This window comes from Microtus ochrogaster, chromosome 6 (genome assembly GCF_000317375.1).
Source record: "Microtus ochrogaster isolate Prairie Vole_2 chromosome 6, MicOch1.0, whole genome shotgun sequence".
In the NCBI taxonomy this organism is placed as follows: Eukaryota; Metazoa; Chordata; class Mammalia; order Rodentia; family Cricetidae; genus Microtus; species Microtus ochrogaster.
In genome coordinates, this window is record NC_022013.1 from 27541358 (window position 1) to 27563151 (window position 21794).

The 21794-nt window shown below is 43.2% G+C and overlaps 1 protein-coding gene across 5 annotated transcripts in view; it reads right to left on the reverse strand.

Moving 5' to 3' along the window:
* The window catches only part of Nr5a2 (nuclear receptor subfamily 5 group A member 2), a 129839-nt gene that overhangs the window by 21176 nt on the left and 86869 nt on the right, over window positions 1-21794 (reverse strand). For all 5 annotated transcript variants that reach the window (XM_005348440.3, XM_026779958.1, XM_026779960.1 and 2 more), the window contains exon 7: window positions 21435-21582. In XM_005348440.3, the coding sequence (XP_005348497.2) occupies window positions 21435-21582 (148 nt within the window). The remainder of the gene's footprint in view (window positions 1-21434; window positions 21583-21794) is intronic.

Here is a 21794-nt window from a genome sequence, read left to right on the forward strand (position 1 = left end):
GTGGGGTGGGCTGCATGGGGACCAGCGTGCTGTTGAGCAGCCATGGGGCCATTTTCCTCTCTCAATTCCCAGAATTGAGACGCTGCCGACTAATCCCTCCAAGAAAGCTCGCAGGTTAATTTCCAAGAAGAGCCAACAATAGAGAACAGGCAAGAAAACAAACAAACAGGGCTCGGGTTCATCCCTAATTCTCAAAGCAGGGGGATAAAACAGAACCCAGAACAGAAAGGTTGTGCATTCTCGGTGCTTTTAATGTGATTAGAGACAGGGAAGGGATGCTTGGGGCACGAGGGAAGGGACTAAGGCCTGTATCCTCTGACAAAGTCTTTTAATAGCTGAGGCCTCCAAACTGTGTGATAGCTGGTGACCCTCTCTCTCTCCTACCTCCCACCAAGCTCTACACCAACCACACCCCCCTTTTTTTGGCCATTGATGCACGTGGGCTTAATGTTAAAACATTCAAAGCTACGGGGTAGCGCTAGTGGTTAAGCCATCTTATGAGCATCTTGTAACCAGCCCATTAATTACTGGAGCTCTGAGCACTGCTTGCAGCTTCCCCCATCACATGTATGAATTATTTAACAAGGAGCCATTTTTTAAGTGGTGCTGATGACCATCCAAGTAGTTTGCCTGTGATAGCATGGGGCATTAAATATGGATGATGCCCATTGGACTCTGAGACACTTGTCTTTCTCCTAAACCAGTTGATGCCATAAAAACAAGATGAGGATGCTCTAACCCATTAACTAACTGCCTGGACAGACGGTACAACTGTTTGTTTCCTCCGCCAGGCATCCGCCAAGGGAGGCAGGAAAAAGTCTGGCCTCGTATCCTTCAACTTGGCTTGGTTGTTTTCCCTCACCCGTCTCAAGATTGAATGAACTGCAAACAGTGGTAAGATGGTTAACACACCTTTCAGACTGCCCGTTATGGCTTTCACTTAATCACTGCTCATTCATGCACCTACCCACCCACTCACCCATCTACAGGCTGTGTGAACTCTTGCGCTTGGTTTGGACATTGCAGACTTCAGACAAGTGACAGAAACATTCATACAATCATTTTGATATAGGACTTGCTGCATGGCGCTAAATGGGGATGGGGGTGGGGGTGATGCATCAAGAGAGCCAAGCAGGTACCTGCGAAGAATCACCATGTAGGCCCTAAGTGATGACCAGGAGCTCATAATGTGGAAACCGAGGCTCAGGCTTCATAGGCGGGGGCTTTAGGATGCCGCGCTGCATGGTTGGTGCTGTGCTAGGCTGCACCGCACAGCTCTAGCAATTAGCAGCTCTGGGATGAATGCTCGTGGCCATGGCATTGAGTGATTGTACTATTGCCCTGCTGAGAGCTGCCAGGGTGCCGCACTTGGGAGCCTCTCTGCCCTCCTCCACTGTACTTTGGTGTGTGTTGAGGGTGAACACACAGGTGTGAACAGCTATTGGGTGCTTTCAAGATGCCACGAGTCAGTGGCTGACAAACACGTGTATTGGGTCACAAGTATAATAAAGAGACTCTTACATATTTTTATTTGTATATTATATATGTATATACTAATTATCTATAATATGAGAATTATATCACAGTCAGAAAACCCCAGAAACCAATTCTGAGGCTACAGCTCATCACTGATCTTTGGGACAGCACTGGGTGAGGGTGAACCCCCTGGCAGCCCATCCATGGCTGCATCCCACCTTGTTTCTTCATAAACCCTCTCAATAGGGGCTGGGAACACATAGTACTAAAAAGCACAGCTAGAGACAAGAAGATAAAGGAAGAAAGGACAGGAAATGCCGAGAGGATGCAGACCCTGTCACTGCGTGCACAAACATTTTCATTTTTGTAGGTGATTCTCCGAGCCAATGGAATCCACAAAGGCAAAGCCATTCACAAAGAAAACAACACGAATGAACTAGAAGTTCAGGTAGACCTTGTTTTGTTTGTTTTTGACCAGGGTTGCACCACATAGTGCAGGGTGACCTGGAGCTCAAAATCCTCCTGCCACAGCATCCTGAGTACTAGCATCCCAGAGCCTGTCTTGTGTTATAAACATGCCCTCCCTTTAAGTTTGCAATTCTCATTTTGATTCAGAAACCCACCCCCAGGCACCTCCATTTATTCTTCACAGTCTCATTCGACTCTCTTGCCTTTGAGTTTCTTTCTTCTTTGACTAATGTGACTATTAACTACTAGCTACCCCATTTTGGTTTTGGAGCTGATCAAATCCATATTTATTTGTAACTCAGGTATCTGCTCACCATGTAATAGCTGCTTTACTGACTACAGTTTAAAAATGAAAACTTTGTGTTATTTATCCATCATAAGCTTGCTTTGGAACAAGCAATTGTCTTAGAACAATTTTGAGAAACCTTCTATTGCTATCTCTGTCTCTCTCACCCCCATCCCAGTATGTAGGACTGCAAGAACCTTCTGGCTGACCTGTAATAAATGCTAGTAATCTGGTATCTTGTATGTAGTGATTTTTCACATCTAGTAATCATTTTAACTTTTTTACATTTTATTTACTTTGTATGCACACACATGAGATGTGGGATGTCCTTCTGTATATATGTTGCATTTATTGATTGATAAATAAAGCCCGTTACAGACCAATGGCTTAGCAGAGTAAAGCCAGTCGGGAAATCTGAATGGAGACGGAGAAAGAGAAGGCAGTCAAAGAGATGCCATGGAGATGCTGAAGGAGAAAGATGCCAAAACATTACTGGTAAGCCACAGATTCATGGTGATACATAGATTAATAGAAATGGGTTAATTTAAGAGGTAAGAGCTAGCTGGCAATATGCCCAAGTCATTGGCCAAAATAGTGTTGTAATTAATATAGCTTCTGTGTGATTAATTGGGTCCAGGGTGGCCGGGAAATGAAAGCACAGTCTCGTGCTGCGTGCGTGCGTATGATATGTATGTGCATGTTATGTGGAGGTCAGAGGAAAATTTGAGTTGATTCTCTCCATCGTGTGTGTGTTACAGGGTTTGAATCCATGTCATCGGACTTGGCAGCAAGCACCCTTAACCAGCTGAGCCATCTCAGTCACCAATAATTTTTTTTTTAGTTTTTCGAGACAGGGTTTCTCTGTAGCTTTGGAGCCTTGTCTTGAAACTAGTTTTTGTAGACCAGGCTGGCCTTGAACTCACAGAGATCCACCTGCCTCAGCCTAAGATTAAAGGCATGTGCCGCCACCACCACCCAGTGAGTCAGTCACCAATAAATTTTTATAAGTGAACATTTTGAAGAATAAAGTTGTGTTTGCAAAATTAAGGTCTGGTAACAATGAATAATCTATTTAGTATGGTCTATTTAGTGTAATTACTCTATAAATGTGTCTCTTTTGACGGTGCCTAGATGTTTCAAAGCAGAGAAGACATTTGTTTGGCATCTGTGACTGCAGTTCTTCTTCTAGTCCCCTTTGCTGTCTGGGCTAGCCAAGGGCTTGGAAAGCTGCACATTAGGACTTGTCGACAGGTGACCACTGTTCAGAAGGTTGGAAAGCTACACATTAGGACTTGTCGACAGGTGACCACTGTTCAGAAGGTCGCAGGTCCCCATTCTCTAGACTCTTGGCTTATGTATCAGAGGACAGCACGTTACACATTTGTGTAGTGTAATATAGTTCTCACTATGGGCATTATTATCCCAAACATTCTGGTTTAATTCTAAGCATTATTAACTAACCTTTCACCCTGAAATGAGGAGCCACAAAATTTAGGAGTAGCTGTTCAGATGCTGAATTATGGAGAGTTCTTGGTAGGTTATAAAAATTCAGTTTCACCTAAAAAAAATTCAGATTCTGAAACTCTAACCATTGACATTTCCATTGAGTAGGTCCAGGCAAAGCCCCAGGAATCTGGGCTTCCAATGAAGACTGGATAAGGCCTTGTGCAACGGTCTGAGAGACTATCCAGACCATCGTTCTGGTTGTGGCAACAGGAATATCACAAGTCGTGGGGGTATGAAAGGCAATATAAGATATTTCCAGAAGGCAGAACAGAAAGCGACTCCAAGGGTTAAAGACTTGACAGAAACTCCTCAAATCATCAGGCTTGCTAGGGGCAGAGCCCTGAGATGAGAGGACAGTGATTGGCGAATCTGGAAAGGCAGACTAGAGTCCGCTTCACAGGTCAAATAGGAAGACGGCTTGCCAAGCACAGGCCAAACTTTCTCTGTAGGAACAGCAGGGTGCACACAGAAACAAGCGTGTGCAAAACTGCTGACACACAAACCTAGTAACTGCATACACTCACTGGACCGAACCAATACTACCTTTCTGACTTATATCACAAAATGAGGCATTTGGCTAGGAAAAATGGAAGAAAGTAGGTAGGACCTCCTGGGTGAGTGTTTTCTCCTGGACTTCGATCAAATCTGTAATGATTTCAAAATGAAAACTTGAAAAGAGACTAACAGAACAGAATACAACCACACGGGGCTTCCAGGGAAGCCACCCACCACAGAAGCACAAGAAATCCCACTACATCAGCTAAGCAGTTGAAATGAAACCAGCGCAGAAAGGGCAATGAGAATTTTTAAAAGACATGCCTTTCTTCAGACAGACAAAGGAGAGTTTAGGAGAGGGTGAGGGGGAAACAGGAAGAATTGGGGATGGAGAGCATGGCGAGGTAGAGTTGCAAGAATCGGAGGTGACAGAGTAGGGGACATGATAAAAAACATTGTATTCGTGTACAAAATCTCTAAATAAGAAATAATAAGTAGGGCTGAAGAGATGGTTCAGCCATCTTATGAGGGTGTGAGGTCGGTTCCCAGCACCGACATCAGGAGGCTTTAACTGCCTATAAGTCCAGCTGTAGGGGATACTATGCCTGTGTCCTCCACAGGTACCCCACCCCACCCCCAATGATCAGAATGATGAAGGTGACTAAAACTTGACACTTGACAAATATATTATATTACATAAGCCAAACTTCCAAAAATTGACTAAATATCACATTACAAAGAAGTCTCTGTGACATGTAGCTCATAGTTTAGACAGCCAAACTCACATTTGTTTTGGAATTTGAAAGCCCATTTCTAGAGAAACCATAGATTTTTAAAACCACAATAGAAGACAAAAGAAATATAAAATATTTAGAGGTGACTATAGAACCACGAAAGAGGGTCACTCTCAGGTTATGTACCACACAAGGCTCTGACATAGACTCTTACGTGAGTGGCGCCCCCTAGAGTTTCCAGGTTGACAAGCACGCCCTTCTAGACTTCCTGAAATCCATGGTTGCTATGGCTGTGCCAAGAGGCAACTTTCTAACCCTGATTCTTTCCAGAAAAACATTAACGTATTGCTAGAAACAGATGCAGAGAATGATCAACCCAAGAAGCTAAAATGAGAACAAATTAATAAAGAGGGGGAATCTACTGAAATAGAAGGCAAAGCAAGAAAAATATACCTGCGTATCTTCATGGTCAACAATGTCTTTCCTTCTTTCTTCCTATATAAGCAAAACTTTTCATAGTGAATTTCTGAGACTTTATAACTATCTTATAAGAGACATGATTGTTATCACAGCTCCAAGTTAACATCATCTAGTCAACAGAGTAATATAAGCCATATGGGGAAACACCAAGTCAAGAGAAAAGTCCGGAAAAGTAATTTCACTAATAAGGGAACCTGGTAGTTTATGAGACACTTACCCACCTAAAAATACTCAGCATGTGGGTATTAACCAATGAGAAAATGCTGAAGAAAAAAGATTGCACTGTAATAACAAACTCTGTAAAGAGGCTAGACAAGCATGAGTTACAAGCAAAGTGCATCTGTGAATAGCTTCCTGAGGCTATCAGCATACTCCCACCAACTGAAGAAGATAAAACCATGTTCAGGAATGAGGACTCAGTTCTGGGAAGTAAAAAACTTTCCCCCAATCAATTTCTAAACTTGGCTCAGTTCCTACCTTAGTAATAACCCAAACCTACCATTTACATGGAACAGCAAAAGTCTATAAACAAATAAGACTTTTAAAAATGAGACCAATTAACCATTTATCAGGATTCACTAGAGGAGCCGGGCATGGGGGTGCATACCCAGAATAAAGGAGGGAGAGGCAGGTGGATCTCAGTGAGTTTGAGGTCAGTCTAGTCTGGTCTACATACTAAACTCCAGAATGGCCAAGGCTATGTAGAGAGACCCTGTCTCATAAAAACAAAAGGAAAGAAGAGACTGTAAAGATTTCCATAGGAAGGATTAAAACACGTATTTGCTTTGAAATAACCAAAATGGTCAATGACATAAGATAAAAAATTCACAGAGATCCATATGTATGTGTGTGCATGTACGCGCGTGCGCACACACACACACACTTTGAATATATGGAAGACAGACCATTAAAAATGAGAAAGCAATTTATTCATAACTAGTATTGGGACAATTAACTACTTTCTAACAAAAATAAAAACTCATGCATTCTACACAAAAACAATAAAGTCTAAGCATTTTGAAGGTCTAAAGATCAAGATAGTTTATCTTAAGTTCTGTACTATGGTGTTCATCACTCCACAGAAGTAAACTATAGAAAATCCCTTTCAAATAATAAGGCAATGCTTTGCTATGTGGTTATTAACTAATTAGAAGATATGGAAAAGGATCACATTGTAATAAATAAGTATACACTCACACATACACACACTTTAAAAATTGAGAAGGATTTCCTAAAGGAAACACAAACACCAACATCACAGAGTAAAACATTGATGAGTACACCCACTTCTGTGAAAGAAAAAGAATCCACCGATCCATCTACCCATAGAAGGACAGCCCTGGGACCGAGTAAGGAGAGCGGTTTCCCAGGGAGCTAAAGACATGCACTGATAGTTTAAAGAAATGGGTAGAAGGATGTTCAGTGCCACGGATAATCACAAGTACAATCTAACAATGGTAACCTACTCTAATGAACTATAAAAAATGATGGTGTTGACTATGATACGGAGTAGTAGGAACTCTTATTTACTCTGCATCAGAATGTCATTTAGTACAGCCAAATTGCATAGAAGAATGAGCCAGAAATTTCTAGAAATGATATGAGTAAGATATGTAGAGGAATGATTTCTTACATTTTTAAAATATCCTTGAATGGGGGAGCAAATCACTAACTCATGGCGTTTGCCATTTAACAGAATAATGTGAGTGGTGGCAACAGGTGACCCAGGTCTCCCAAGAATTCCAAAGATTCTCAACTCAAAACAGAAATCTGGAAAATAGAACCCAGAGCTCAAATGGGGGCAATAAGATGTTTAAATGCTAAAAGCTGTATTCTTTTCTAAGGGAAGAATAAGCTGCAGCCACCTCATGGAGAGAGGAATTTCCTTGAAGTTATAATTAGAACTGATACAGTTACAGTATCCCCGGCCTCCAGCTCTGCTGATAGACGCTGCCCTGGACACTTGCCAGCACATGTGGCTATTCCATTTATCTCAGCATTCCTGTGGCCAACAACAACAGGTTATTTTCTCTTAATTTTAGGAGAAATTGCTAATTACTAAAACTCTTTCCTGGCTTTCTTTTATTTTCTGGTTCTTCAGGTTTTTTGATCATGAGCAATGAATGTCTTGACCCTCATTGATTAGGAAAGCCAGAATCTGTTGTGAATTCGGGCTTCGAACCTGTTACCACTGATCCTTCTGGTCACCACACAGAGCCATCAGGATGGGAGCCTCGTTCCTAGACATTTCTTCATACTGAAAAAAAAAAATCTTTATAGAGGCTGCTGGCCAGCGCCTGTGATTTCTAAAGTGCTTCTGGTTTCCCAGTGATCAAACTAGTGACTCCATTTCCCACTGGGAAACAGAGCAAACCCGGAAAGCTGCCAGGCTATAGTGGGACATAGGAAAAGGTAAGTTGTTGGGCCCATACTTGGCTTCCACTTTCAAGGAAAGTCTAGAAGGATTTGACTTCGTCCAACCTCCTGACTGGTCTACTCAAAATGAGTTGCCACTGTCTTTAAAGTGGTAAATGTGGAGATTGCCTTGCAGTTTCAATTAATCAATTAGCCAGAAAAGGAGTGCAGAAAATCTGGCCTTTGGTAGCTCAAATGTGCCCAGCTCAGTTCTGTCCCTTGCGACCAGGGTGATTTTTACAGGTTGTTGGACCTCTCTGCCTAAGGAAAACATAGGAACCGTGTCTTAACTTGCTGTACTGCTCACAAACAATGCAGGCAAGCCAGGCTGCTCACACACAACAGTGAGATGGGCAGTCATCAATAAACACGCCAACCAAGCAAGCTTTGCTTTCTCCTATGAATGGCATTCTAGGAATGATGCTCCAAGAACGATGCTAGGTGCTTGAAACTCAGAATGAGAACTGAACGAGTTCTCCAGAGCTGCGGGACGCACGAAACAATTACAACAGAAAATGATCAATGGAGCCCTCTCAAAGAAGCAACACAAAGTCAGAGGAAGAAACGAATGAAGGATGATTCTTACACCCACACGGCCTACAGCAGAGGTGCCACGGTCTGAAGTGTGATAGCTCAGGAAGCTGTCACTCAGAATGACTCCCAGCATCGCAGGTGAGGATAAACAGCCCCACCTCCCTGTATCCCAGCCGCTCTGCTTCTAGGTGGTGGGACCATGATCTTGGATTTTGAAGTTCATGTCTTTGACATGAACTTATTTAAAATAAATATTTATTTTATTAATTTAAAAATAAATAAAAACACGCACAAATTCATGTGTTGTTTGTTGATTTAATGGTTAGCAGTGCTCGTGTACCCCAGATGTTGGCGTTACAGAGATGTGCCAGTGGGCCTGGCTTATTCTCTACTCGTTACGCTCTGACTCTACTTGGTCCCTTGAATTTCAGGCTAGCAATAAGTAAAGGGGAAGCTTCTGAGGTTATCACTGGACAGCATTTCACATAGTGCCGACGGGGCGCTATTCTGGCTGTTTATTTTTATTTGTTTGTTTATTTATTTTCTTAAACTTTGTTCAAGAACAAAGCTAATGTTTCTAACAGGTTTTTAGTCCTCAAATTGTAACTATTTAAAAAAAAAAAAAGATAAGTTATCCAGGGCTTTGTTTCCTAACAACACGGGCTTCCTAAGTGAAGCCTTCACATTTTATATGCTTGAGACCACTGGTTTCTATTAAATCACTAGTCTGAGAGGCTATCCACCAGTAGATCTAGAGAACTTTAGCTGTCATAGGCTACTCAAGGGATCTAACGAGCATTTTCATTTATTTGTGTGTGGAAAACTGAGGGGCACAGCTGAGAACTGCCCTTCCTTCTGCTTCTCCACCAGCATCATTGCTTAGGCTGTGCACCAAGGCGGGAAGAGCCCTAACTCTGCTGTCTGACTCTGGTTTGCGTTATGGGTGGATGGTAGATGGATTAAAAGGAAATGGATAGAGTTTGTGTCATCTGACAAATTTCATAATGTTAGAAGTTAGAATAATATCTCTGAAGAGTGGATAGAATCGGTTAAAGTTGGGGCTTGGAATGAAGTTGACAAACCAGCTGTAAGTTAAGGCAGTGGTGGTACATAGCTTTAATCCCAGTGCTAGGGAGGCAGAAGCAGATGGATCTTTGTGTTCAAGGCCAGCCTCATCTACAGAGTGAGTTCCAGGACAGCCAGGACAACACAAAGAAGCCCTGTCTTGAAAAACCAAAACAAAAATAAAAAACAAACACCAAACAGTTATGTTGGCAGGAGAAAGCCCTTTGTCTATATATCTGTACCCCAGAGAATACCTCTGAAAAGAGACATTTCCCAATAAACAGTTTTCACTTGGAGACTTTCACTAGTGGGAATACAGATGTTTTCAGAACTATTTATTGACACAATCTCCAGACCTTTTGCTAAATTCTTCATAACTAGTATTTAATATTCACGATGCTTTATGTATATCTAGATTGTATGGGCATTGAGACAGATCCCCAAAACACAGCAGATAAAGAGTCCAAATTCAAGCTTGCAGATCTTACCACCAAGGCTACCCCACCCCTGGAAGAACTAGTTAAGAATGTTTTCATTTCTTACTGCCTCCTTCAGGCACTATTCTTTCAGAGCCTAATCACATGACTTTCCCAGATTGGTACAGGGTGAGGAAGTAGGCCTGGTGTGAGTGACCCAGTAAATGTGTGGTCTTTGGCACAGTCGCTATGCACAGTCTATAAAACAAATGCTATGTGATAGCCCAATGTTAAATGTGGAGAACACTTTCTAAGTAAAGATAAAAAGAATACATACTTAAAATATACAGTTCTTAGTAATACTAGTCTAAGCATTGTTTCTCTTAGGACGCAGATTGGAAAGAAAGGATTATTTCAGATGAGCTACTGAACAGCAAACAGAAGTGGCTCCAGGGGCTGGAGGGAAGGGGAGATGGGAATTACACCTTTATGGGCCAAAGTTTCAATTTTGGAAGGCAAGGACAGTAGTGATAGACCCTACAATAATGTCTATGTATCTAATTGCATGCTTAAAATAATATAAAATAGTAAGATTGATAAATAGACTTCATTACAAATTAATATATAATTATTAGTAATGCTGTATAAGAATTACTTCTCTTAGGATAAATATTTGAAAAGGATTATTGCCAATGAGCTATCAATGCTTCTGCTATAAACAGTACAGGACAAGGGTTAGACAGATGGCTCAGTGGCTAAGAGCACTGGCTGCTCCTCCAGAGGACCCAGGTTCAATTCCCAGCACCCACATGGCAGTTCACAACTGTCTATAACTCTGTTCCAGGGGTTCTGATTGACACCCTGACACCAACACACATAAAATAAAATTAAATAATTGGTTTTTTTTTTTTAAAAAAAAAAAACCAGGACAAATGACACACAACTGGAATGCAGTCATTCACTCTTGATTAATCAGGGAACTGCCCAGAATGTGACTTGAGTCACACTAGCCTATAAATAGAAGGCACATAGTTCCTTGTAGCCTCTGCAAAGCTGGGAAAATCCAAGTGGGACTGAACACAGGAGAACTGATGTCTTCTAAATATCAAGCGCCCAGACTGTACAGAACCCACAACTGAGTCCTAATATAACAAACAACAGTGTTGTGGCATGTTTAGTGCTGGGACACGCCTTCTGTCAATGATGACATTTTTAGATAGCGAACTGTGCCACATGCCCAGCCCCCAACAGATAAAGAAAGCGTAATCTAGGTTCTACACAAGAGCAGCATTCCCCTGACTGTGGAAGTCCATTCTGTGGACCTTTCCTGAGGGGATTCTTCCAATCCTGACTCTACAGAGGCAGGCTCAGGTCATGTAACTTCTGTCAGTGTTGGTGTCCTTGTTCTGATGTGACTGACAGCATCACAGGTTTGTTGTGTTAGAGTGTCTGAGCTCATGTTCTAGAATTCCACCTTTCCAAACCCGAGACAAGAAGATGTTCAAAATCTGTATGGCTCAGGGATTGGTGAGTTCTCAGTTTCCCAATGAGAGCTGACAAGAGGCTTCATCACTAACATAGTATATGGTAGGGAGGGCCATACCTCGGTTCAGTGGGAAAAGCTACCAGAAAAGAGACAAAGGCAGATGAGCGAACAGTGGACTTTGCACTATTTGCTTGGTTAACCATGCCGTATTTGGAAGGATGTCCGCAAGATCTGAAGGATCATGTCTAGAACATGCGAGGCTTTCTTTAGAAAAGCCATCTGCTGCCATGTCCTTCACGGCCTAACACAATAGTCTGGCGGTAGCAGGTGTTCAATAGTGTTTCAAAATGATGAAATCTCTTCTTTCCTATTCATTCTTGCCTCCTGGGTCATATGGGCTCTGTTTGGAATTTAACCTCTTAGCCAAACACTGTCAGAACACAAGTTTGGACTCATAGGATCTGATCAGTAAACCAAGAAGAAGCTTTGATAAATGGCTCAGAGGTGAGCCACTGATCTGTCTCGTTCTAGACCCAAGGTGCTGGGGTCTGGGGCTCACTGGTGTATTGATCTGGGATGACCCTGATGCCAGCTCACCACTGCTGGGAAGGACTATGGTCTACATTTCCTCTGAGGTGTGAGCAGAGCAGCCGGCATGACGAAGCAGGAAGAGATGTTGGGAGCAAAGGGCTATCTCCCTTTATTTGCCTTTCCGGTTAGGCCCAAGCTATCATGCCAAGTCTCTGAAAACTCAACTCACTAAATAGCGGTAGTTAGCAAAACGACAGTAATGCATTAATAACTAAAATTTACTAAGATTTGAAAGCATAATCTACTCAGAAATATGCTGAAATGAATGCTGTTTGGGCAATTATATTCCGGTGCCAGCAGATAACAAATGATAATCACCGCTTCAGCGGTGGTAAATACGTATTGATTAAGTTCACACTTAGAACTCCAAAATGAATTATATCTGGTCATGGCTAAACTGCTTTGCTCACTGAGAGGGAAAAAACAAACAAACAAACCCACACACAACACCGATTATACTGCATTTAATTAAGGAAAGCATCAGCTTCATGCACCGTTATTTGCCTCTGCCAAATCTCTATGGCATAAATATTGAACCACGGCATCTCCTGAATGCTAATCAATCCGTTCTGAATTTCAAATGATTACATAAATTTTAGGAAGTGCTTATTTGCTGCAGATAGCTCAGCAGGGCCATAGTATGAAGATATGCACGGCCAGTTGACAAGTGTCTAGTGAGTGCTTGGCTAAATTAGAAGATCATAGATTAAACAAGGTAAAAACCGAGCCCGCATGTTAATTGTACAGTGAACCTAGGGATGTTTTCTTTGCTTATCTGACTTCCCGCGGAACAATTCAACCAGTGTATGATGGGCAAGACGGGAGATGAATATACAGCATGGCTGGACGCTGGGGGCCAGTCATCAATGGCAGGTGTGTTTTGGACTGTGTTAATAGGATTTAGAGGGAGAGCTTCACACAGCAAACAGCATGCCAGCCTGCAAAAGGTTGGCAACCTGCTACAGAATGGGAAACTTTCAGGAAACACGGAGCTTATCTTAATACGCAGTCATAAACTACAGCACATAAGTAGATTTTACTAGTTTTCAATCTCTTTGAAAACGTGTGTGTGTGTGTGTGTGTGTGTGTGTGTGTACGCGCGCATGTTTGATTCCTTCCTCTTGTTTCACGAAGTGGGTCCTGGGGAACTGCACTCAGTCATCAGATTTGGTGGCAGATGCCTTTACCTGCTGAGCCATCCAGCCAGTCTGATCATCCAGCCACCCCCTGAACATTCTAACTGGTGCTTCTAGAGCAAATCCTCAGCAAAGAATGAGAACAGGAGTATTCCTGTCCTTTCTGGATCTGCCTTCCAGCAAATGGTCCCCTCCTCCTTGGATTAATAAAGAAAAGGAATCATTCCTTTTGCATTAGGACAGAAACACAACTTAATCAATGGGGTCAAATTCCTCGGTTGGATTTGGCAATCTCTTTCACTGACTGGATTTAGTGTTGTAAAAGAGCAAAAGGGGAAATTTGTTCTTTCCTTTGCTTTTGCTGCTTTCCTTAGATATGATGGGGGCACTTTGCCTGATGACAGACAATAAAAAAACAACTCTTCCCAAACCCAACAAAATGAGGGTTCATAAGAGAAGTAACCCATGGTTATTTCCTTCCCCAACAACATGCTTAAGATGCATGGTGGCTGATCCTGATGCTGGGGGAGGCACTGAGGCACCAAGACACCCACTACTCTGGCCCCCATGTGTCCCTCCTGGAACTGGCAACTCAGGAAGATGAGGCATGAACACAGCTCAGGCCAGAGCAATGCTTCCTTTTCCAAACAGACAACCCAGAGGGGCTGGTCACTAGGGCCATGATGTGGGATGGCCCTCTGTATGCTATGAGTATGTTTTATTACCATTGGTTAGTAAAGAAGCTGCTTTGGCCTATGGCAGAGCAGAATATAGCTAGGCTGTAAATTCAGAAAGATATAGAAAGAAGGTGTAGTTAGAGAGACTCCAGCAGCTGGTGAAGAAGATGTGACATAATGCCACAGCCATGGGGCAACACATAGATTAAAATGGGTCAATTTAAATCTAAGAGGTATCTAATAATAAGCCTGAGCCATCGACCAAACTTTCATAATTAATATTAAGCCTCTGAGTGGCAGTGGTTCCTCAGGAGGAAAAGGAGCCTCCAGATTTACACTCCAGTGTCTTGCTGACATCTGAACATGTGACATTGCAGTGGAAGCCACCAGTGTGGACCTTCCACTGCTCAAGACAGAGCCAGCCACTGAGCAGACAGGATGAAGGCATTGTACAGTGACAAGAGCTGCTACCAGCCATGTAAGTCATTTCATAGTTTGGCACTAAAAGAGAGTCCTGGCAACAGGACTTGTAAAAGGTACCACAGGCAAGCAAGAAGGTCTGCCTGATGGCCCAAGAAATGACAGGAACCCTTGTAAACTGCATCTAATGATCAAAGGTTTACTCTTCAGTAAGTCCCTGCTGTGTCTGAGGAGAGGGGAGAGGAATAGTTAAACTGCCCGTTTATAAAGTCTTCCTCTCCAAGTAAAATATGCAACCTCAGCAGCAGCGCACACTCCTGTCTAGGAAGGTTGTATGGGATTCTTTGACTCTAACTGGCTTGGGCTCAAAGGCCAGTGCCCGCCGACCCCTTGTCGCTATGATTCACAGCGTGTAAAAAGCTCTCGTGGTACCCTTCACTGGGCTCTGCCATCAAGAGGATCATGTTTCATAGAGACAAAGGTAAAATGAGCCAAACACAAGGTCTTTATCAAAGTGGAAGCATCAGAGGCTGAAACTCAAACAGGGAAAATCAAATACCACACATCAGAAACTGCAGACTCCTGGCCATTACCCAAAGGCTAAGTCATATGCACTGTTCAGACAGTAAACATGTGTGATTGTAGTTACTAACACAATGTTGACAGCATGCTGCATGATCAGAGTTACCACCAAGCTCTTTAGGATAGTCAGAAGCCTCTCTTGAAGACAGAATTCACAGGTTCAGTCTCATGCTTATCCCAAAGGGATTTCATCCACCTGAACATTACATCTATGATAGAGTTTGCAAATTTTTCCAAGTAGGTTCCGGCTGGTCTCCAAGAAAAGTTTCTCTTCTAGACAACATTTTTCGATTAAGTGCCCTATTCCTTTTTTTTTTTTTTAATGCCCTATTCTTATTTTGCCCATCTAAATCTCATCATTACATGGAGGCAGTAATGATGGGATCCAGTATCTCGGAAGAGGCCGAGTGCACAGAGCCGAGAACAAGCATTCATTGACACTGCGGGCTACTGGTCCCGGACCTGACCCAACTAAAACAGAGTAAATCATCTACTTTTCTTTCTTTATATAGAAAACTGGAGTGGGGCGTTCACTTAGATCCCTTTCTCCTATAAAGAGACATTACATTACATGGATGTGTTTTTAATTTCAGTACTTGGGAGGCAGAGGTCTAAGTTGAGGCCAGCCAGGTGAACAAAAGAAGGGGTTGCAGGACAGCCAGAGCTACACAGTAACACCCTATCTTAAAAGACCAAAAATCTTTGATCTCAGCCCTCTAGTGGCAGAGGCAGGCAGATCTCTGAGTTTGAGGACAGCCTGATCTACAGAGTGAGTTCCAGGACAGTCAGGGCTACACAGAGAAACCCTGTCTGGGGCAGTGGGGAGAGAAAGAAGAAAAAAAACCCCAGTAATAACAAAAACAAAACAAAAGACATTAAATTATGGACTCATGTAAAGATATTTACTCTTTAACACCACTGAAGGTGGGTGTTAAAGGACTTTCTTGTATGGCTCATTGTGGTATTTCATTTTCTTAGTGCTGTAATGCTGATGATGCCATAAAGGAAAAGGGACTCTTTAGAGTCTCTATCATTTTCATTATAATAACTATATTCGTAATGTAAACACATAGCCTTATTTTTCTACAATAAATCATGCCAAATCCTCTAGTTTTTCTCCATGGGCTTGACCTTCTATGCTATCTTTCTCCAAATCCTGTGCTTCTGCTTTTTAAATTATTATTTTTAACTATTATCTCATTTCCTAAAACAGTTTTTCAAATGTAGAGATTGGGAGGAAAGGCAATAAATATTTATTAAAATCGCCTATCTGCCAGGTAGCATACAAGAAGCAAAATACCCTCTATACACGACTTTACAGCACACTGACCGGGTAGATAAGAGGCCAAGCCTCACCATACAGCCCCCTTTGTCTGTTCTAGACAGGGTCCGTTTAAAGGAGCCACAGCAGACAAGGTAAAAAAAAAAAAATGCTCTGGTCTCCTCACAATGCCTTGGGGTTTGTTTTTTTTCCTTAGCTCCTTCATCATCTCAAGGTTCATTTTGATCAAGTCCTACCGAATTTATTCTCTGATCCTGTAGAGACTGGATCTGGTGAGTACTCCTTTGAGATAAAGGGGCGGGTTCAGAAGCATCAGAAGAGACCTGGGCTGGAGCAAACCACTCTCTAGCAAACCCAGTTCTGGCCTCGGGTCCTCCGTACCTCCATCCATGCTCCACAGAGAGGACTCTGGGCGCAGTCAGGTGAAGGCAGTTAGGAACTGTAGCCTTTCTACACGTCCCATCTGCATCGTTCCCTGAGACAACCAAACCTATCTTGCCTAGGGTTGTTGCCTCTATAGGGATGAGTCTTGGGTTGTGTGTGATGTGTAATCGGGTACCATAGTCAACGATGGAAATTTGGGATGAAGCAAAGAGCTAGAATGGATGAATAAAGACAGGATGTTCTCATCTGTTTTACTGGACGGAAGACTCCACCGGCACCAGGGAGGAACTGCAAGAGATTCCTTCCCTACTGTTTCCTATCCTGGCCTGATTAAGTCACTACTTGAAACAGATGTCCACATAGTACCAGATTTTAGTCGTTAATACTCCTTTCTGCAATTTAACTGTGCAAAGAGCTGATCAATAACATCTCAAACTTGGAGAATGGAAACTGATAGAACAGAGTTGAAATTCCAAGGTTTCTGTGGTATGCAACCTTCTGGCTAAACTATTAACATTACAATTACTTTGGCAAAGGCTTTGAGTTGAAAAGAAACTGCATCTATATTTCATGTATTTTATCAGTAAACATTTTATAGCACCCTACTGGACACTTGGTGATGGGCTTGAATTCTGTATGTAAAGAAAACGTTAAGAATGATTTTAACATCAATGGAGGCTCCACTTACACAGAGCCAGATTCTACTGCACAAAAGCAACTGAAAAAAGCAGGCCCATCCCTTCTGTGAGCTACTCTATACTTAATTGAGGCAGTGCCTAGCCATTGCTTAGATCTGGTTATGTCCCCCTCAAGAGAAACAACAGGAGGTAAATAAATGTCACAAGGCCTTCCAGAACTAGCATCTGATCAGAGAAGAGGGCAGTGTACAGGAAACCAGAGGTGCTCATTTCGGGATATAAAATACAATAGGTGTCCAGGTCTTTTTTTTTTAACCCGGGATATTGTGGCATCACACCACCCAGCCTCCAGGCTAAGAAAACCTCCAAGCCAAAGCAGCATCTTAGCGGGAACTTTTAAGTGACTTGCTGCACTGAGCGCTTAAGCCACATTAATATCCCTCCTAACATGGATGACATTACTCAGGATTCGTAAAAGGCAACCAAGCACTCTCCAGTTCTGCCCTCATTCTTAGATTACAGGCTGTGGCAACCTTACTTATGTGAACTATGTCCATAACAGTAGAGAGGAAGTTACCTCTATACTTCATCCTCTGTGACACTGGCTTCTGCACTGACAGCTGACAGTAAGTTAAATCAGCCACTCTAACTCCTTGCAAGAAAGAAGTGGGGGGTTATACTATAAGTCCGTTAAATAAACCCTAAAACAAATCGATGACTCCCGACATCTTTTTATCAATGGGCACAAAATAAATTATTAGGCAACAAAATGTAATAATTTGGTAATTTAGCAGATATGTATTTTGAGAGTAGGTCTCATACATCCCAAAGCTGACTCTGATATGTAGTTGAGAATGACCTTGAACAGCTGAACCTGCCTTCCCACTGCTTGGATCACAGGTGTAGTTTTACCATAACTAGCTTATGAGGAGCTGGGGATCCAACCACAGGGACTTGTGCACGCAACCCCAATTTGGCAGAACTTAAGGAACACATAACAACTAGTCATGATAGTTCTTTAGGGTCTATCGTAGGTCACACAAAAGAGATAGAGAGACTTGTTATTTTCCTTTTAATTTCCTTTCTTGACCAGCTAGACCAACTATGTCTAACTTTTAGTCAAGTGTCTTCTTTTAGTCCTGTCATTTAGTGGGTGACTAGCAGGAGGCAAGTGGTTATACCTGGAAGCTGCTTTGACTAAACTTCTCCATTACTGTTTCTACATATCCTCCTGGGTCACACTGCTTCCCAACTCCGTCTGCCACAGCCTGGCAGCTCCCCTTGGTTTGTGTCTCCACTCTCCTTCAGACCCCTATGAAATAGGAAAATCCATGCTGTCACCACAAAGTCACATGAACACTAGCTGGCTTTCACACCACAGCCCCTTGCTGTGCTTCCCTGGTGACTAAAACGGTGACTCACGGCACCTCCTTCTAGTCTGCTCTATGCCCAACGCAGCCTTGGAATTAGCGGGTGGCTCACGGCACCTCCTTCTAGTCTGCTCTATGCCCAACGCAGCCTTGGAATTAGCGGACAGACCACGGCACCTCCTTCTAGTCTGCTCTATGCCCAACGCAGCCTTGGAATTAGCGGACAGACCACGGCACCTCCTTCTAGTCCGCTCTATGCCCAACGCAGCCTTGGAATTAGCGGACAGACCGAGGCCGGCCCGGGTTTTTGAGGGCCAGGCGATTGCCTACCTTTCCAGCCAGTCTCCTGCTTCACCCTCTCTCCGTTCCTTCAACTCCTCTTGCCTTTGAACTTCAGCACTGGCTGCTCTTGTGGCTCAAGATGCTGTACCTGCTTGAGATCATATCCCATCTTCTCTCCTTGACTCTATCGGGGAAGGACAACGCCATCTCTCACGCGAGAATGAGGATGCAACCACCTCTCAACAAAGCCTCCTGCCTTCAGCCACTCTACTGGCAGCCTTGGGTTTGTCGGGATGATCAGGGGCAATGCTGGCCGGAGCTGGGATCCCAGTGTTATTTGGTTCAGGTGCGGAAGGCTCAAGTTTGCTGAGGGTTTGTGAAACAAGCACCTGGCCTAGGAAACGGACTGGGGTTTCAAAGTGGCCCCCCTCATACAACTTCCTTCTCAGGTACAGATGAAACAGGTACTTGGGATCTAAAGTTCATTAGCTACAAACTCAAAAAAGTAATTATCTATTGTTTCCATGGGGAAAATTAATGAAGAAAGTTTTCCCCTCGTAAATTGGAAACCACCTGAATTCTACTGCTAATTACGTTTTTACTACTCCTTTAAAAATGAACTCCTGACCTAAACTTATTATACCTGTGATCAAAAGCCCTTATTTCCCTTTCTTCCTCAAGCAGTAGGCAGACAATTTTTCAGCAGCTAACTTAGGCTGGCTCTTTCTCTGTGCCGTGTGCTTCCCGAGTAGCCACTGAACAAGGAAGTGTGTGGTGGAGGCTCTGATAAAAACCGTTGTTCAGAAGAGCATTTGTAAGGGTCAAAGGTGGTTAAGGTCCACCTGCCTCCTCACGACCGGCAGAGAATATAGTAATTTAAAGAACAATGAAGGTAAGATGATAGTGATGAACTCCAGGGCTGGAGAGGTGGCCCAGTGGCTAAGAGAACTTGTTGCTCTTCCAGAGGACCAGGGTTCATTTCCTAGCCCCCATATCAGAAGAGAACAACTAATGATCCCCTGAGTACCAGGCATGCACCTGTGCACACACATACATGCAGTCAGAACACTTAAACATGTAAGAAAATGAATAAATGTAAGAAAGTTTCTTTACATCAGGAAAAATAAAGATAATTCATGTTCTTTGTTTTGTTTTCTCTTATTTGAGCCACGTTTCTCTATCTAGCCCTTGGCTGCTCTGTAACTCACTGTATAGACCAGGCTGGCCTCAACCTCACAGAGATCCTCCTGCCTCCGCCTCCCAAAGTGCTGGGACTAAAGGTGTGTGCCACAGCTTCACGTGTAGCCTCATGCCACTCACTCAAACGCCACTGGGTCGAGAGCTTAGTATTCTGCCAGGAAGAAGTTGCCAATCACGCAAATGTGCATGCCCACCAGCTGAAAGCACCGACAGCTTGCCATAAGCCAGAGTGATTTCTGGGGTCACAGCAGCAGGCCTGTGTTATCTTCTGCTGGATGACCCACACACTGTTCTCACATAAGAGACAGAGACTTCCTCACTCAGAACTTTCCTGTTTGCTGTGTTAATAGAGAAACCACGAAGGGCCCTGCTCCGGCCACTGGAAGATTTGAACACTCCATCTAAAGCACAATGTTGTGTTTTTACATTTACACTGATGTTTCTTTTTGCTGTATTCATCACACTTTCCAAGCTACAAAAAAAAGCTCTTTTTCTTTTCCACGTTGACTGCACGAGTTTGGAGGCTTCATGCTCCCCCTTTATCGGCAACAGCCGTTTGGGGCTATCGGGAGGAACTCTGAAACCAAGCGGTCCAATGGCGGACATCTGTTTCACTTTGCAGTTTGTGTTATTGTTATATTTCTTCGGACATGAATTCACAACTATCTTACAACTGAAGACTAAAGAAAAAACATATGTTGGTAAATCTGATTTCTGTCATTATTTTCGTCCAAGGGAAGTTGCCTCCCTCAGCCTTCTTTCTGCCAATGAGGAATGAATGGACTTGGCAAAAAAGTTTATTTAAGTTGGCTTTGTTAAGCCAACAAAAAATACAGAAATCAAGTAAGGGACAGACAGAAAAATCTGTTCCTTTGAAGTCAATAAAAATCCATCTCCTTAATCCTTTTTTTATTCCAAGCAGGGGTGATTTTTCTCAACTGGCTCGCTGAGAACCTTGATTTAGCTAATCTATCTTGCTTAGCTATCTTTCTACTCCAAACCCTTGCGAAGGAAGCATCTTTCCCTTTGACAGGCACTATCCTTTATATGTGCAGAGAATGGGGCATTCTGCTAGAAACATTCTCCAGCGAATCCTGAGAGAAATGTAAAAAGTAGGCATTTGATTACTACCCCCACCCTCCAAGGCTAAACACACAGCAGAGGAGTTGGAAGGCAGAACAGACCACAAAAAAAGGTAAAATATTCAAATATGAATGGCAGAAAGATGGGTCCAACTTGGGAAAGTGACTTTTTCCTGTCTCCACTGTCCATTGCTCGCCTGCCCAGCAGGGGGAAACTGCAACTGAACAGCTCCTGTTCTACACCCCAACCCATCTGCTAAAGGGCTAAGACTCATGTAAGAACACATGTGAAGGCATGGTCCAGTCTAAAGATTTCATGACCCAGAAGGAAACGCAGTATATCTATAACATCAAGACACCCAGCGTTGGGCATTTGAAAATAATGTTTGGTTGAATGGACTAGGAGGGGGGAAAAAAATCTTTGCTCACCTAAGCTGAACAGCACGAGGAACTTGAGACACACAAACTCTCGATGATCAAACTGGAGGGCGCGCAGTCTCAGGACGAGCTCTTGTGCGTGACTCATGAGGTTGGTGAGTGTGGCTCCGGCTTGGGAGGCGATGCTGGAGAAGTCAACCTGTAACACAGAATCACAGCGGTGACAACCAACAGGACTCACAACAGAGAGCTCTGTGAAGATGACTCGGAACCGTGGGAAGAATCGGGTTGCAGTATAGAGCTGTGACCAGAGGCCACAGGCCAATGCCCTGGAGGCAGTGCCTCAACTGAGGCTCCATTTCTTACAGGCGACGCAAGCTGACAGCTACGAAGCAGTACAACTAGGGAAAG